General features: G+C 37.4%; 1 protein-coding gene across 2 annotated transcripts in view; it reads right to left on the bottom strand.

Annotated features, from left to right (window-relative positions):
• Nucleotides 1–17417, bottom strand: part of SPTLC2 (serine palmitoyltransferase long chain base subunit 2) — a 92422-nt gene that overhangs the window by 29803 nt on the left and 45202 nt on the right. For both annotated transcript variants that reach the window (XM_069465168.1, XM_069465169.1), the window contains exons 6-9: nt 15063–15156; nt 11676–11781; nt 10727–10946; nt 7592–7718 (exon numbers count right to left, since the gene is read on the bottom strand). In XM_069465168.1, coding sequence (XP_069321269.1) covers nt 7592–7718; nt 10727–10946; nt 11676–11781; nt 15063–15156 — 547 coding nt within the window. The remainder of the gene's footprint in view (nt 1–7591; nt 7719–10726; nt 10947–11675; nt 11782–15062; nt 15157–17417) is intronic.

The raw sequence follows: 17417 nt of genomic DNA on the forward strand, positions 1-17417 counted from the left end.
ATCTTTCTTAATTATCGTCACTTTCTTTGAACAGCTCTAAAGTGGGGGGAGAAGGTAGTAGACAACACTTTAAACTCTCATCATAACACTTTTTGGACCAGTAAATTATACTGGCATCCAGACGGAATGCATCATCCCTGGCCTGCTGGAAGGAGAAAGAGAGACAAAAATATGCCACGTGAACACACAAATCAATTGACCTTTAAGGTCCTCCTTTGTTCTTTAACTTCTACATGAACACCTGCAGAGATGTAGATTAAAACTAAGATCCTACATCTAAAAATATCTTAAAGTACCAAATAAATGGCACTAGGGAAGGAAGTCAGGTGGGAAGGAGAGTAGAGCATGCAAAGAAAAAAAAATCAGTGAAGCTATTTTTTAAACCACAGTATTGGTATTTGAATTTATCTGTTCTGGGTTTTTTCTCACATTGTTTCAGAGAAAGAATGATAAAGATTCTTATGTAAAAATATTACTCAAAATAAAAATAAAAGAAATATTAGCTAAAAGGCAGGACAGATTGATTTTAATAACACATTCCCCTTAAGTCCCAATTAAATAGCACTGGAGAATCTTTCTGTTAGGCACTTACTCCTAAAGGAGAATAAATGTACCTTCAACAGGCTCTTTACAAGCCAAGGCATTTTGCTGCCCCAGTGAACAGTCTTGTGAAAGGGACATTTATATGGGACTTCCAGGAAACAAGGGTTCAGCCATTTTTCATAACACTGAAGCAAAATGAATGAGAGAACTAGGTTTTCCATCTCAAAGACACAGCCCTATTTTGCCAGCCTGGGAACAAATATCAAAGTGCTCAGCTTGGGCCACTGTCAAGCTAATGAACATCAAAACAGACGGATCTGCCTCTCCATACCCTAGGGATACTGTTCTAAAACAGCCCCTTGGTTTTCTATTTTCTATAAGAACTAGAGCAGCTTTTGCTAGTACTGCACAGTAAATTCCTGTCACAAGCATGGTTTATCACCCCCCACTTCCTGGTAGGAGTTTAATCCTTTTATTCGTTTCAATGCCAAAAACCAGGATTTCCTAAGGACTGATGAAGGATGTGCAACAAGTAGCAGGGGCCAAGGCTTAAATTTGTTGATTCAATATAATCAAAAATTTAAAAGAATGGCGGCTAATGCACAGCCAAAAACAGAGGGCCCTAAACAAAAGGAAGAAAAGTGACTTTGAAATCTTAAGGAACCCAGTTTTAAAGGATGCCAGCTCACAAGCAGGACAGAAAGTCTTAATTTGTCCAAAGACTATTCTATTCTACTGTCCTCTGATGGGACTGGAACATATCACAAGCTACGTTAAGACAGACCTGAAAGGATGAGGAAACATGTATACTATGGTCAAGCATCCACCTATATGGGAAGAAGGCTAGTAAATAAAGGCAATCAGTGGTAAAGGCTTGGCTTGGATTTAAACTACTAGTTTTAGAGGAAGAAGGCAAGGTAATAACTTAAAGAGTTTCACAAACTAATTAATATTGAACATTAAAAAAAACCTTTACAGTGGACAAAGCCATTTGTAGGTTATGTACTAAAAGAATTTGGGATTCTGGATTGGGTATTTTATTTTATTTTATTTTGTCTTTTAAGAGACAGGGTCTTAACTATGTTGCCCAGGCTGGACTCAAACTCCTGGGCTCAAAGGATCCTCCAGCCTCAGCCTTCTGAGTAGCTGCGACTACAGGCACAGGACACCGAACCGAGTTTGGATTCTCGATGGAGAGTTAAAAGCTGTCAGCCCCCTGAGAAAAACCAGGGAAGTGTCTCTTTAAGACACCCGAACCCCAAAATTTTGTTTTTTCAACAGTTCTAACCCCTTTCAGCAAGCGAATCCTAGAATGCCTTTTTTTTTTTTAATGTTTCAGTTCTCCTAAATTAGTTTTTGACAGTTCCCTGGGATTCTCAAGGTGATCATTTAACACCTCATTAACAAGTCTATTACTGGAATTAATTCAAATGAGCCAAACCTAATTTTAATTAAACCTCAATCTGCCCAGGATAGTCTTTTTTTTTCTCCTATACCAATAACCATCTGAATGGGCCCAGTTCCTTTCAAAACTAAGGCCCAGTTTTGAAAACAAAAAGCCCAGTTTTCTATATAAGTGAGTTCTGTCACCACTTTAAAATCTATCTATTAAAATGTACCTATCTAATTTTACTCCATAAGATGGCCATTCTGGCTGAACATTCAACTATGCAAGCAATGTTATAAGGAAGTACTTTAAGAACCCACTGATTTTCTAATATTTCTGGGTCGTGTGTGCATGTACTCATTCAATAAATTTATTGACCTCTGTCTCCCTGAAATGTATAAAACCAAACTGTAACCCAGCCACAGCGAGTCCACTTGCTCAAGGCCTCTTGGGCATGGCTCCGGGTCATGATCCTAAAATTTGGCTCAGAATAAATCTCTTTAAAATTAAAAAAATAAAATAAAGTAAAATAAATTTATTGAAAGGATACTAGATGTCAGACACTAAGCTGGGTGCTATGCATATTATTATTAACTACATCTTTGGAAAGAAATAAAACATATCAAAGCACAGCTCCGGATAATAGAAAAGCAAAATTTGAGTTGGTTTGGTCAGACATTCTGCCTTGATTCATTAAGTAGATCTTACAGCTAAATTTCCATTACTGGACATGGATTAGTGATGTGTAAGTAAAAGGTAGAATTTTGAATGTTTAGTGGAATTTGTCAGAATTTCCTAGGCCTCATTTTTTCTACTCACAGGCCTGTGTTAACTCAATATTCCCGCTCAAGGTACATGCACACTGGCAGCACAATTCCTATTCATTATGATCTTACTTTGAATCCTAGTTAAGATGCCTTTCAATATCCATTCATCAACCAAGTCATAGGCCCCTCTCTTCCCTGGGAAAAGGATAGGAATTGGAGGGGAAATGTGGAAAAGGTTGGGAGGAAGGGAGTGCTTACACAATAGGGCAGGAAATGCATCTCATCTGCCACCTCCATTCCCATTCCCAGGAAGTAGCACCAGGTTCTGTTTCTGGCTTTACTGGCAGTTAGAACCACAGTGTTGAGTAATATACTGAGAGCTCTGCTTTCTGGGTCCATCAACCCTAGATGGTGTCTAGATGAGGCATTCGTACTTCTACTTTTCATGTTTCCTCCATTAATCACCACCAATTTTTGTGATATTACTATTTTTAATTCTTCTAGTGGCTAGTTATCTTTAGAAATTCAAAAACTTAAACTTCAAAATTTGTTGATTTATAAACTTAAGATAGTATCTATTAACTTTCCGCTAAGTATAAGATACAGGTAGTAGGAGAGTAAACTGGTATAAGCACTTTGGAAAGAATTTAGTAACCTCTAAAGATGTACATCAGTATATAAGGTATATATGCCCTAAAAAATCTCACATACATGCAAAAGAGACATGTACAATGATCACTGCTACAATACTATGTAACAGCTAGAAACAGCCAATAATCTAAACAGAGTAACAAACAAAAAAATGTTATGGTACTACCATGTGGAATACTATACATAACAGTGAAAGCAAATTGAATGAGACTCTCACATTCAACAGGGTAACTCAAAACAGATACAACATTAAGCAAATAAGGCAAGTTGCAGTAAGACTTGGACAATATGACCAATGTATGTAACATTTAAAAACACAATACAGACAATCCTCATTACTGGAATTGTCTGTTCCCAAAAGTGTGTTAGCCTGTAATTTTTAGGTAGCATAACCTACATTATGTTATTAAAAATACAAAAAATGGTAATATGTTCCTGGCTCATCCTAAAACTGCAAACAATTTACTCCCAAACCACTAAAACACTATTAAATACCTACATAACAATCCACCAAGAATTTCTGTAAACTATAAAGCATCTAAAATACCAACTACCTATTTCGACCCCCCAAAACTTGGGTACACTTGCATACCTTACTCAGTGATACTGTACAGTGTGAAATTCATTATATTTCCTGCGTACACATTAACTTGTCTCAAGAAGCTTCAGCACTACATTTTCTTCAAATGCAGGACTATATTTGGGGCCTCTTAGGCTCACTGACTTTCTTCATAGGCTTTTCCACATGTCACAGGACATTTTCATTAGTAAGGTGAGGAAGATGACTGAGATATTGCACAACACATTTAAACAAAGTAGACAGGAGACATGGTCCTATCAGGAAAAGAGCTGAAGTGTGACTAAAGTGTACTCTACAGCCTCTTCCTCAAATTCATACACAACTAAAAACGCTTTTGGTGGTGTGCAGATGAAGATTTATGATAGTCGGCTTTGAACTGAACAGTTAAATCTCATAAGCATTTTTGCAAGTTGCTATAACAGTAAAAGTATAAAAGTATAGGAGAATTTCAGAATAGTGATTATCTCTGGAGAAGGGGCAAGAGAAACAGGAAAAAGTAATAAAAGAGTTTTAAGATGCCTTCCCATTTCTTCTTAAAAAGTGAGATAAATAGGGTGAAATATTAATATTATTAAAATATGGGTAGGGAGTACCTTATTTCCTGCACCTTTTCATAAACTCTGAAGGGTCTTAGCCTATCTGAAACAGGCCACAAACCTGCCAATACTAAGCAGCCCACAGAAAAAGTATTCAAGAATTTGAAACTACAAAGGGCAAGAGAAGTAGCGTCTGTGTCTTCATGTCAACCTAATACCCTCACAAGAGACTGCCTGCCTCTTGTCAGAACTTCCACCCTCTGCACAACCTGCACCTCCCTTCCCTCTACCTCATCCTTAATCACTTTACCTTGTACCATTATGCTCTGGCCACAGAGGCCAACTTGCTAGTCCTTGAACACAAGTCATCTCCATCTCAGGGCCTTCTATCCCTGGATTTTCATAGCTAAATCCCTACCTCCTCCAAATCTTGCTAAAATTTTTCCTTCTCAATGACCACCCTATTTAAAATTACAAACCAGGTCCCCAGCACTTCTGACTCCCTACCTTCCTTGCTTATCTCCCCCCACCCACCCCATTACTTACCACTTCCTAGCATACTACATAATTTACTTCCCCTATAAGGCAAGAATTTGGGGGTGTTTTATTCTTTGATGAATTATGAGTGCCTAGAAAAGCACAGAGCAGGCACTCAAATATCTGGTGAATGATTAATAAAACTTCAATTCTTCTATGCTACAGTTCTCTTAGGGATTAATACAACAACCAACTATTCTCTGCATCCCCAATACTCCCCAAGTGCACACTTTATTCAAGTGGTCCTTCTGTATGCCTATTTCCTATGGGTTCTGATTCATATAGTCTAACGTGGTTACTCAATCTTTATAGAATTAATGAAATTCAGTGTCCTGAACATAAGGGATTAAATTTCTCTCATGGCAGGGCATTTCTGTTGTAAAATCACATTCAGGTAATTACTTGCAGATACAACCTTTTAAAGATCATCTTAAGGCACAAAGGGCTGCTGCCCTGGTTCATAACTTTTTTCCTACAAGGACAATAAAAAGATGCATTCAACAATGCCATAAAAATAAGCATTACCTTAACACACTCAAATCTAAAAGAAACCAAGCCAAATTTAAGTTCACATAGCAGACTGTGAGAAATTTATCTCCACTTTTGGTTTGATTTTCATTAACTTCTGTTTTGTTAGAGAAACAATATAGCTAAGTGAAGATTATTATGTTAGTTATATTATTTAAAAGCTGGTAGGAAGGGTTTTAAAAATGGCCACAAATTCTTTGACACACTTCCCATTGGGGAGATGCAGTCTAATTCCTCATCCTCTTCAATCTGGGCTGATCTTAATGACTTGCCTTGTTAAAAGAGCAGAAAAGGTCATGGGGTTTCAGTCAGGTTCATCTGGAATGCTTGCTCTCTAAAGTGTCCTTTCTGGGTACCCAGGCACCATGTTATGAGCAGCCCATACCACATGGAGAGGACACATGAAGGTGCTCTAGTCAATAGCTTCAGCTGAGCTCTGCCTCCAGGTCACTCCAGCCCAGGTGACATGTGAGTGAAGAAGTCTCCAGATGATCCCAACCCCCAACCATCTGAGTCATCCCAGCGCTTGAGTCTTCCAAGCTAGCCCGAGACACTGTGAAGCAAAGACAAGCCATCCCTGCTGTGCCCTGACCGAATTCCTGACCTGCAGAATCTGTGAGCATAATAAGATGGCTGTTGTGTCACACCACTCAGCTTTGGGGGTGGCTAGAGAAGCAAAAACTGGAAAACTAACACTGACCCAAAGCCTATATCTAATTACCATATTTCATTATCTCACCACCAGCAGAGCCAAGATTTCATCATTTAGTACAGATAAGTCATCTATCCAGAAGTAACACATCACATAGATCCAAGTTCTAGAACAGGGCAAAGAAATTATCCAACATTAACTTTCATAGTTGTTAGCCATTTCTTAGTCACCTAAATCTGTGCACTGAATCAATAAGGTAAATGTTCCTACGTGAAGTAACTAGATTAATGCCAGTTATATATAATATATATCTTAGATCAAAGCACTCTATTTCTAACACCGTATCAGAAGGAGAGGAGATGAAGTTGTAGCAATTGTTAACAGGGAGCTACTCACAAGGTCCCATGCTATGTTTGCAACGTTAATAAAATATCTTCTTCCTCAAAGAATCAATTCACAAAACTGAAAATGATTGCACTTCACTATTTCTAAAAATCTCACATTAGAGATAACAAGGATCTATCACAGATCAGAAAAAATATTACGGTAAAATTCTAATTTAAGAAAAACAGTTTTAAATCAATCAAAATCAGATGTGCCGTTTTATTCAATACAACCATATCAATCTTACAACAAAGTATTTATTATGTAAATGTAGGATGGAGAGTGCAAGACTGATGATGTGAAAGCTTTTATTAACACAAGAGTCGAACTGATTTCAGAAACATTAAAAAGACAAGTGAAATTAATGTATGTCTCATACTGGTGACGGAAATATTGTTTAAAGTAAAAACAAGAAACAACCAATTGCTCCCCTTTTAGTATAGTTGTTCTGCAGTCAACACTGCCCTCTGGTGATGCAGAATAAAAGTCAAATATCAGAAAGTGAACAATCACACTTTTTTGTTCACATTAGTATGTTTAAGTTAAGGCATCTAGTTTGGACTACAAATCCCACCAAAGACAAAATAAACAGATTCAGGAAGTCCTTTAGTATCTACTATATCTTAAATTAGAAACTCCTTAGAAAGGCATTAAATATACTAATTCATGGAAAAAGCAGTTCTTAAACATGCTATTAATAAAACATCACTACAGAGTGAATTACATCTTCACATAAAATCACACAATTTATGGAAGACCCTGAAGGTATATTACCTATGAGTTAAGAGGGTATGCAGGATAGTAAGAGTAAAGCCTCACCATCTATCTATAAACAAGAAAATTCCACAGGAGTGAGCCAGTCTAGCTCTCATGGCATGTGTATCTAACACACTGAAAAGTGTCCATGGAAACCAAGGCCTCACATGTCAGCCAGCTCTGTCCATTAGTAAACCTTACTCTCAAGAAAAATAGCATGCTTGGCTGCTAAGTGGGCCTGGGAAATGTTTCAAGGAAAGAAAGACTTACCAAGGCTGGTGCCATCCTCCCCCATGATGCACTTCATAGACGTGATGATCTGTTCCACTACAGGTGGTGACAGTGACGTGGCATACACTGCACTATGGGAATGTGTTCGCAGATAGTCTATCAGCTCCTGGGGAGTTCACAGAGACAGATAATTAGAGGCAATTCTTTTTTTTTTTTTTTTTGAGACAGAGTCTCACTCTGTTGCCCAGGCTAGAGTGAGTGCCGTGGCGTCAGCCTAGCTCACAGCAACCTCAAACTCCTGAGCTCAAGGGATCCTCCTGTCTCAGCCTCCCGAGTAGCTGGGACTACAGGCATGCACCACCATGCCCGGCTAATTTTTTCTATATATATTTTTAGCTGTCCATATAATTTCTTTCTATTTTTAGTAGAGACAGGGTCTCGCTCTTGCTCAGGCTGGTCTCGAACTCCTGAGCTCAAAAGATCCGCCCACCTCGGCCTCCCAGAGTGCTAGGATTCCAGGCGTGAGCCACCGCGCCCGGCCTAGAGGCAATTCTTGAACTCACTGGCAACATCAGTGCTTTCCCCTTCTAGGTGCTAGTGAACCCCTCCCTTTAATGGCACTGGAATAGGGACACTAATCTGAGATGCAAGGTCAACCAAGATGTTAAAGCATACTGTTGGCAACAAATGGGTCAGAAACACGGCAAAGTCCTTAGATTTTGTTTTGTTTTTCAAACGTGACAACACAGGAGAAAAACCATAATAGTTTTAAAGAATCCCTCTAGATTTGGAGAATATATCATTTAATGTTACAAATACTGTATAAGGTTGAATTAAGGTGTTTGGACTGCTTTTTAGGTATGATTAACTTCTAAGTATCAGAGAAAATGTCATCTGCATCTCAACCTTTGCTTGCAAAGCCCATCCTTACGTCCCTAAATAATAAACAGTTCTCTGACATCAATTTGAAGGGCATTCACATTTCTTCCAGATACACAGAGATTTATTAAATGATATAAATGTGGCAGAAAATTCACTGAGTTTTCATTAGAACACTAATGCCATCTTACTGAATAAATTAAAGCACTGTCTTGTCAGTTATAAGGATTTAAAAAACAATTAATTGTATATCCCTATTCTTTGATACCTATTAACTTCATTTAACTTCATTAAATCTTTAAATAAAATGTACACATAAGAAGCTTAGGCCGGGCGCGGTGGCTCACGCCTGTAATCCTAGCACTCTGGGAGGCCGAGGTGGGCGGATCTTTTGAGCTCAGGAGTTCGAGACCAGCCTGAGCAAGAGCGAGACCCCATCTCTACTAAAAATAGAAAGAAATTATATGGACAGCTAAAAATATATATAGAAAAAATTAGCCGGGCATGGTGGTGCATGCCTGTAGTCCCAGCTACTCGGGAGGCTGAGACAGGAGGATCGCTTGAGCTCAGGAGTTTGAGGTTGCTGTGAGCTAGGCTGACGCCACGGCACTCACTCTAGCCTGGGCAACAGAGTGAGACTCTGTCTCAAAAAAAAAAAAAAAAAAAAAAAAAAAGAAGCTTATACACCAGAACCAAATAAGAAAACAGATACAAAATGTGGCTATAAACCAGTTTCACTTCAAAAAATACTAAAAATTGCACTCAAAAAATAAAACAAGGCAAAACCAAACCCCCCCCCAAAAGCATGACTATATTATACTTAAATGATCTCCCATAGTATTATTTTTCTATCCTTTGGGTCACAGCAACAAATATTACCAAAAAGCGATTAACTCTCCAAAGTGAGCCTGGTTCCATTAACATAAAGGTAAAATTTGAGATAAAAATTTATCAAACCTGATTAAAACCCACTGAAAAAGGGTTTTCTCTAAAAGGCAATCAATTATGAAGAATATGACCATTCTTTAAGACACCCAAATGTTGAATTTTAAAATGAAATTAAGAACATTTATGAGCACCTACTATGTGCCACACATAAATACTTGACATATATTACTTTTTTCCTAATGTTGCAGTTTTAAAAGATAACAGCTTCATTGAGTATAAGCCATATACCATACATACTATTCACCTCTTTACAGTGTACAATTCAGTGGCTTTTAGTTTATTCAGAGTTATGCAACTTTCATCACTATCTAATTTTAGAACATTTTCATCACCCTAAAAAGAAACCTTGCACTCATTAGCAGTTACTTTCCATTTCCCCATCTCCTCAGCCCCTGGCAACTACTAATATACTTTCTGTTTCTATGCCTGTTCTGGATATAAAAAACAGAATGTGTGACCTTTTGTGACTGGCTTCTTTCATTAACAAGTTTTCAAGGTGTATCTATATTGTGGCATGGATATATATTATTTTTTAAACTCTTACTACATTCTTACAAGCTAGGCATATTTATCTCTATTTTACTGACAAGAAAATTGGAAGGTTAAATGCTTTCCCTATGGTCTCACAAAGTAAGCAAAGAAATATTCAAACCCAGGCCTCTGTCTCCATGGTTCACTATTTCCACCATGCCACATAGATTCTCAGTTGCCTCAGAATTCACTACATAATTTTAAAATCGAAAAATACAATGCTGGTCTCCTCTACTCAAGGGGGTTGACCCATTCCTTCTCCGGAATGTACTAAAAAAAAAAAAAAAAAAAAAAAAAAGAAAGAAAAGAAAAGAAAAATACAATGCTTTCTACTAGTACCCCAGAGCTAGCAAAATCTTTGTTCTTCCTGTTTCTGTGTTTACCAATGATGTGTCTGAATCCAAGGGCAGGGTAACGGGTATTCTATTCTCATTGGCTCCTATGACAACCCCAATACTTTTGAAATTGTGAGCACAATGCAAACCCAATAGAATACTGTGGCAAACAGGAAGCACCACTGTGTGTTCTTTCATACAAGAGGGTATTCTGTATCTCAGACCAGCATGTAGTTTAGAAAGAAGCACGAATAAGAAAACAACAAACAATGAACAGAACCAGCCTTTAGTTCAGCGAGAAGACATCAGAGTCACTTACTAGGCAGCTGAAATATGAAGGCTGCTGGCACTACGAGCCTAAGCCACAAACAAATTCAAGGTCTCCACATCCTAGTTCAGGACCCCATCTGCTAAGCATGCGTTACCAAATCCAATAGCCAGTATCTTTATCTCTAAGTGCTCATTCTCATGGTCTATTTACCTTCTTGCCTCCAATGTAGCCTCCAGAAGCACCAAAGCTCTTTGTGAATGTTCCCATCATAACATCCACATCCTCAGGATCCAGGCCAAAGTAATCTACCACACCTCGACCTGTAGGGCCCAAGGCCCCAATGCTGTGAGCCTCATCCAAATACAAGTATGCCTTGTACTTCTTCTTGAGGGCAATCACTTCAGGAAGGCGGACAATAGATCCCTCCATGCTGGTAAAACAGGAAAAAAAGTACATATGCTGACCCTTTTTAACTTTCAAAATTGGGAGTCGGGCACTTCATTATTAAGTTTTTGAGTTTATTGCTTTTTAAGTGGTCTGACAACTCTACTTGTGGTTTTAAACTGACGAAGTCAGATGATGCCATGGCTAGCCAGAAGGCTAGGGGAAAGAAGACTGGAGCTTATAAAGCAAGCACCAGAACATAAGTGATCTTAATTCATGAAAGAAAGAATTAAAATCACAGCAGTTTCTTCTAAAGCTTGTAATTACAGGCAACATTAGACTTTGGATCACATTGCATATGCAATTAAAATTATACAAAACAACAAATAAAATTAGATACTAAGAATAAGTGTAAGGGCTGTAAAAATTAACTAAAATAAAATATTTCTTAAAATTAAATGGTGCATAATTTGTTTTGACATATTAGAATACATATTCCAATTCTTGCTCCTATGTGTAAGTTCCCTCTACAAACAGTACAAAAATAAAAGACCCAAACAAAAAGGGGATTTGGAGACCATTTAGTATAATGGAGAGAATAAAGAAGAGTCAGACAAAAAGATTTCTGTTCTAGTGCTGTTTCCAGGTACTTTAACAAGTCATAAACATTGTCTTCTTACTTTCCAGAGGGGGATAGACTTGAGTTCTTTCACTTTAAAAATTCTATGACTTCATGGGCCAAGTCACAAAGGTAAAAATAATAAAGCAGGATTACCTATATATCCCTTCCACAAGGATTAGAATTTTCTTCCAGGGCCTTCGTGTCCGAGGCTGACCATAAACAATAGCATCTTTCAATAGCTTCTCTAGGCTTTGCATATCTAAAGCACACAAAAAAGAACAAAGTCACAAAGCATCTTCCTCTTTCCTGACTTTACCCCAGAAATGTAAATATGCATTTCTTATTCAGGAAGTGTGTCTCAGCAAAGAATGTTAACATAATTAGAGTCGGGCAGAAAAAAACAGGGCAAAATGGATGAATTATTGCCACCCTGAATTGAAATCCAAAATGTAACAAATATTCAAAACCATCAAAACTTACCTAAATGAGTGTAATGATTAATTCAGTTCATTAGCTTGCTTAATGAAATGACCAATGTGTCACATTAAAATATCTTGCCATTCAATTAGCTTTTTTGTGTTTATAGAATCAAACTGTATCCCTAATCCTAGTGGGTCATTCAGAAATAAATGCATAAAGAAGACCAAGCAAAAGAATGTGAATAAACCATCGCAGGTACATTGTTTTTTCCTAAAAAACAAATATGGGGGGAAAAAAAACTTCAAAGTGTATGTTTCCTCTCACCTAGGATGTACTCAATAAATGCTTACTAAAGAGCTGTATCTTGGCACTGGGTTAAAAATACACCAGTCTGGGACATCCATGAGTCTGAGTTAAGCAAGGTTGGTAATTAGTTGTGATTGCTCCATGTTTGACTACATCAGTTGCCTATACATAACCAAGTTCTTATGGCTCTGTTGGTCCTAAAGGTGGTCAATGGGCCTACGAAACAATGTGGCTGGTACTGCCATTAATGAGGATCATAATTTCCCTGTTAAAGACAAATGCTTTGGGCCGGGCGCGGTGGCTCACGCCTGTAATCCTAGCACTCTGGGAGGCCGAGGCGGGTGGATCGCTCAAGGTCAGGAGTTCGAGACCAGCCTGAACAAGAGCGAGACGCTGTCTCTACTAAAAATAGAAAGAAATCATATGGACAACTAAAACATATATATACAAAAAAAAAAAAAAATTAGCCGAGCATGGTGGCGCATGCCTGTAGTCCCAGCTACTCGGGAGGCTGAGGCAGTAGGATCGCTTAAGCCCAGGAGTTTGAGGTTGCTGTGAGCTAGACTGACGCCACGACACTCACTCTAGCCCGGGCAACAGAGCGAGACTCTGTCTCAAAAAAAAAAAAAAAAAAGACAAATGCTTTGAAGACCATTGTTGCTACCACTATAGACTTCATACTTAAAACATGTGCCCTGAAATTAAGTCCTTAAAAAACTCCCAAAAATGTAAGCAACACTAAGTCTGGGGAATATTTAATAGGGGTGGGAGACACCTTATCATAAAATCTGATTTTATATTCTTTATTGCTCATCACTGGAGAAAGGGATTACAAAACTACACGATTTTGTTCTTTACATAGGAAGACTGATAGAAAAAAAAAAACCAGGGTAATAAAAACACATAACACAAACACAAATAAGATAGCCAAAGGCTGTGACTATGCTTACACATTCAGTTATTTGTAACAGACTAATCTGCACACTACCTAACCAAGAGATAGAAGATGCTCTCCACACAATTAAATATTTACCATCCCCTGATCCAAAGCCTCCAGTCCTGCTACAGAGAGCAATGTGTGGCAATCAGCAGGATACAAATAAAAATGTACTAATTGTCTTAGCTTCCTATGTTTATATACAGAAAGGAGGGGAAAAATAAATATTTATTCAAAATTTAGACAAAAAGAAATATCTATAGTGGAATGTTTGACCACATTGTCTACTTAGGAAAAATAATTTAGTCTCTCTCCCATACTATGCCCCCGAATTCCATGTAAATTTAAATAAAAAATACACAACAAAACTCCCAGAAGAAAATATAAGAGAACAACCTATGACTCAGAATTGGGAAAGCATTAGGTAAAATCCAAAAGTCAATAACACTGTAGGTGTGAAAATATAAACATTTTAATGAGACTGCATAGCAAGACACTAAAAACAAAGTCAAAAATAAATAAAAAATAGTGAAACATAAAAGAAAGGATAATAAAAGGGCTCCTATAGTCAGCAAAAAAGAGAACAAATTTGAAAATGTCCAATTTATAAAGAAATACAAATTAACTATATAAAAAGCTACTCTACAACTAACAATTAAATAGATAAAAACTAACATTATTTACTTATTAGATTCAGAAAGATTTAAAATGATTCATAATAGCCTATGTTGGCCAGCAAGTAGAAACAGTCACTATCACCTTGTTGAGTAAAAATTTGTACAATGCTTAGAGGCAATCTGGAAAAGTATTAAAAATTTATACCTTTTAACCAGGCATTCTGAGACTGTTAGGAACTTATCCTAAGGCACTAATTAGATGATTGTACAACAATGTGAGTGTTATGCTCTTTCTAGTAAGAAATTTAGAAATCTTGTCCAACTGAAGGATCGATTAAAAAATCATGGCACATCCAAACACTGCCACAGTGACATTAAAGAATGAGGTAGAGTCACATGTACTGACAAATAATGTTCACAATATATTATAAAAAGAAAATAACAGGTTACACAAGGATGTTTAATAAGATCCCATTTACCTAAAACAAAATACTATTTGTACCATTCTCATTATAAAAAAAAAGAAAAAAAAGTTACCACGTATAATCCTTCCATCCAGAGGTACAGACTTAATTAACATTTTGGCATATATTCTTCTAGACTTTTGTCTGTACATGTACACATTTTGGCAAAAGAGGATATTAAACATACAGTTGCATAATCTTTTCTTCCTATGTGTATTTTAACTATGAAATTTATGCATTTTTATTGTAAAAAATCATTTTAATAATACACAAAAGTATCGCCATTTAGGGAGAAAAGAGAAAAGGGTTTCGCTTAGTGCCACCTCTCTCTGTGTTCTCATGGCATCTATTCATATCAGTATTCAGCATCTGTCCATTGTATTGTAAGTTCTGGTTCATCTATTAAGTCTCCTCATAAACCAGTCACAGATCCTTGAGATCAGGAACCCTGATTTATGCATCTCAATACCCCTAGTGTTATATATAGCATGATATACCGTAGGCATCTAGTAAACATATTTGAACAAGAGATTTGTAAACATGGAAACAGGATGGAATGCTTGAAAGTCAAATAAAAGGAGAGTATTATATTCATAAAAGGTTTCCTTTACTCTCTATTTTTATTCCAGTGAGGGAAAGAATAACTTTGAAAAGACTGGACCAGAAGAACATTTTAGATGTTGTTATTTTAGCTTCAATTGCGTTTTCAATTATTAATGGAACTAATGTTACCATCACCACTGACCCAAAGAATATTACACAACAAGGCCAGTAGTGAATTTCACGGCAAACTCACTGTTATGTTTGAAGATTCGAATGGTTGCTCCGGACAGTCTGGCTCCTAGAACCAGCGATGCATGGTTCAGTTCATCACTCAGAATCAGGCAACCCTGCAAAATCAGAAGCACAGCAAGATAAGAAGCTGGAGGGGAAAGGTTTAGTTAGACAAATTATGAAATGTTATAATCATAATAATGATATCTTATTAAGGAAACCTTGTACAACAGCAAAGCGATCAATTTTAAGAAGAAAAACAAGCATACATGATAATTTATTTTTTGTAAAGACATCTTCAAAGTAGATGAAAAATTCTAGTCTTTTAATTTAATATCTTAAGTACTATGATTGACTTAAATATTCAGATTATAGCAACAGGTTTTTATTTATGCCTAAAATCTGATACATCAATCTTTAAAAAGTTTTCGTTTCTCTGATTTGAGGGAATTCCATATGAATTTTGGTAAGATATACTGTTTATTTGTGGGAAATGGAAGTTCAGGGGGTAATGCCTGTGAAAATGGCACATTCTCTCACTCACTACTAACCATGCAGAAGCGGGAGGACTGCTTGAGGCCAGGAGTTCAAGACCAGCCTGGACAACATAGCGAGACATCGTCTCTACAAAATATTTAAAAAATTAGCCTGGCATGGTGGCATGCACCTGTAGTCCCAGCTACTCAGTAGGCTAAAGCAAGAGGACCACTTGAGCCCAGTAATTCCAGGTTACAAGTGAGCTACGATTGGGTCACTGCACTCCAGCCTGGGTGACAGAACTAGACCGTGCCTTTTTTTTTTTTTTTTGGAAACAGAGTCTTGCTCTGTTGCCCGGGCTAGAGTGCCGCGGCGTCAGCCTAGTTCACAGCAACCTCAGACTCCTGGGCTCAAGCAATCCTCCTGCCTAGCCTCCCAAGTAGCTGGGACTACAGGCACACACCATCATGCCCAGCTAATTTCTATTTTTAGTAGAGACGAGGTCTTGCTCTTGCTGAGGCTGGTCTCGAACTCCTGACCTCAAGCAACCCTCCTGCCTCGGCCTCCCAGAATGCTAAGATTACAGGCAAGAGCCACCACACCTGGTTGAGACCCTGTCTCTTAAAAAAAAAAAACAAAAAACATATATATATATATATATATATATGTATACACAGATAACTCTATCCACTGAGAGGTGAGAAGCACTGACACTCCCATAGCAATAAACACACCTACTTTCCAGACCTTGATTTTTTTTTTTTATTTCAGCTTATTATGGGGGTACAAAAGTTCAGGTTATATATATTGCCCATGCCTCCCCCCCACCCCCCAAGTCTGAGCTTCAAGCGTGTCCATTCCCCAGATAGTGCACATTGCACTCATCACATAGGTATATTTAAATACCATTCTAAAATTAAAAAAAAAACAGGGCTTCCTGGAGAACTGGTTAATTCCAAATCTGGGAAACGGAAAATATAAGATAAGCCTGAAGCATCTTACCATGCCAAAAAGTACAAAAACTGCTTTAAAAAAAATATTTTTGCATATTCAAAGGACACAGGTGCCCACCTGAACAAGCTCCCAATGGCCAGAACTCAAGCAACAAAAAAAAGCAATCGTGTTGGGTTATAACTCAAATAATAATTCACAAATCCATATTGATATAAATAAATAGGGGAGAAACTACAAGTCTTCCTTACACAAAAATTCCAATTAATAAGATGGAAGGAAGGAGAAAAACAGAAAAAGCACCATTAGAATACGAAGGGAATAACTGCCACAGGCAAGATGCACAGATACATGCTAAAATTAGTGGGTAAAAGTTTAATCAGAAATGCTATTTATATAGTTCCAAGGTATCTCTGCCACAATATTTAGTATTATAACAAGAAAAGTAGTAAAGTTTATAGTAGAAAATGCTAGCTGACACCTTAGTCAAGGTGTCAAGATTTACATCACTAGTAATACATATAAAAACAATGCAGCCTCTGATAGGACACAACGAGAGAACATCACCTCTGTGGCATCCTTCTCAATAACCCACAGATTGAATCAGATCATGACAACACAGCAAACAAACCCAGACTGAGAGACATTCTACACAAAGTAAGTGACCAGTACTCTTAGAAGTGTCAAGGTCATGATGAAAGACAAGGAATGACAGGAACTGTCATAGATTGGAGAAGACTAAGGAGCTACAACTAAATACAATGTGGATCCTCAACTGATCCTGGAACGGAAAAAGGACATCAATGGAAAAACTGGTGAAAACCAAGTAAGTTCTGCACTTCAGTTAATAGTACTGTGGCACAGTTAATTTCTTAGCTGTCAGATATGTTCTATTATTATGTAAGATGTTAACAAAAAGGGAAGCCAAATGAATAGCATATAAGAACTC

This window comes from Eulemur rufifrons, chromosome 2 (assembly GCF_041146395.1).
Source record: "Eulemur rufifrons isolate Redbay chromosome 2, OSU_ERuf_1, whole genome shotgun sequence".
NCBI lineage: Eukaryota > Metazoa > Chordata > Mammalia > Primates > Lemuridae > Eulemur > Eulemur rufifrons.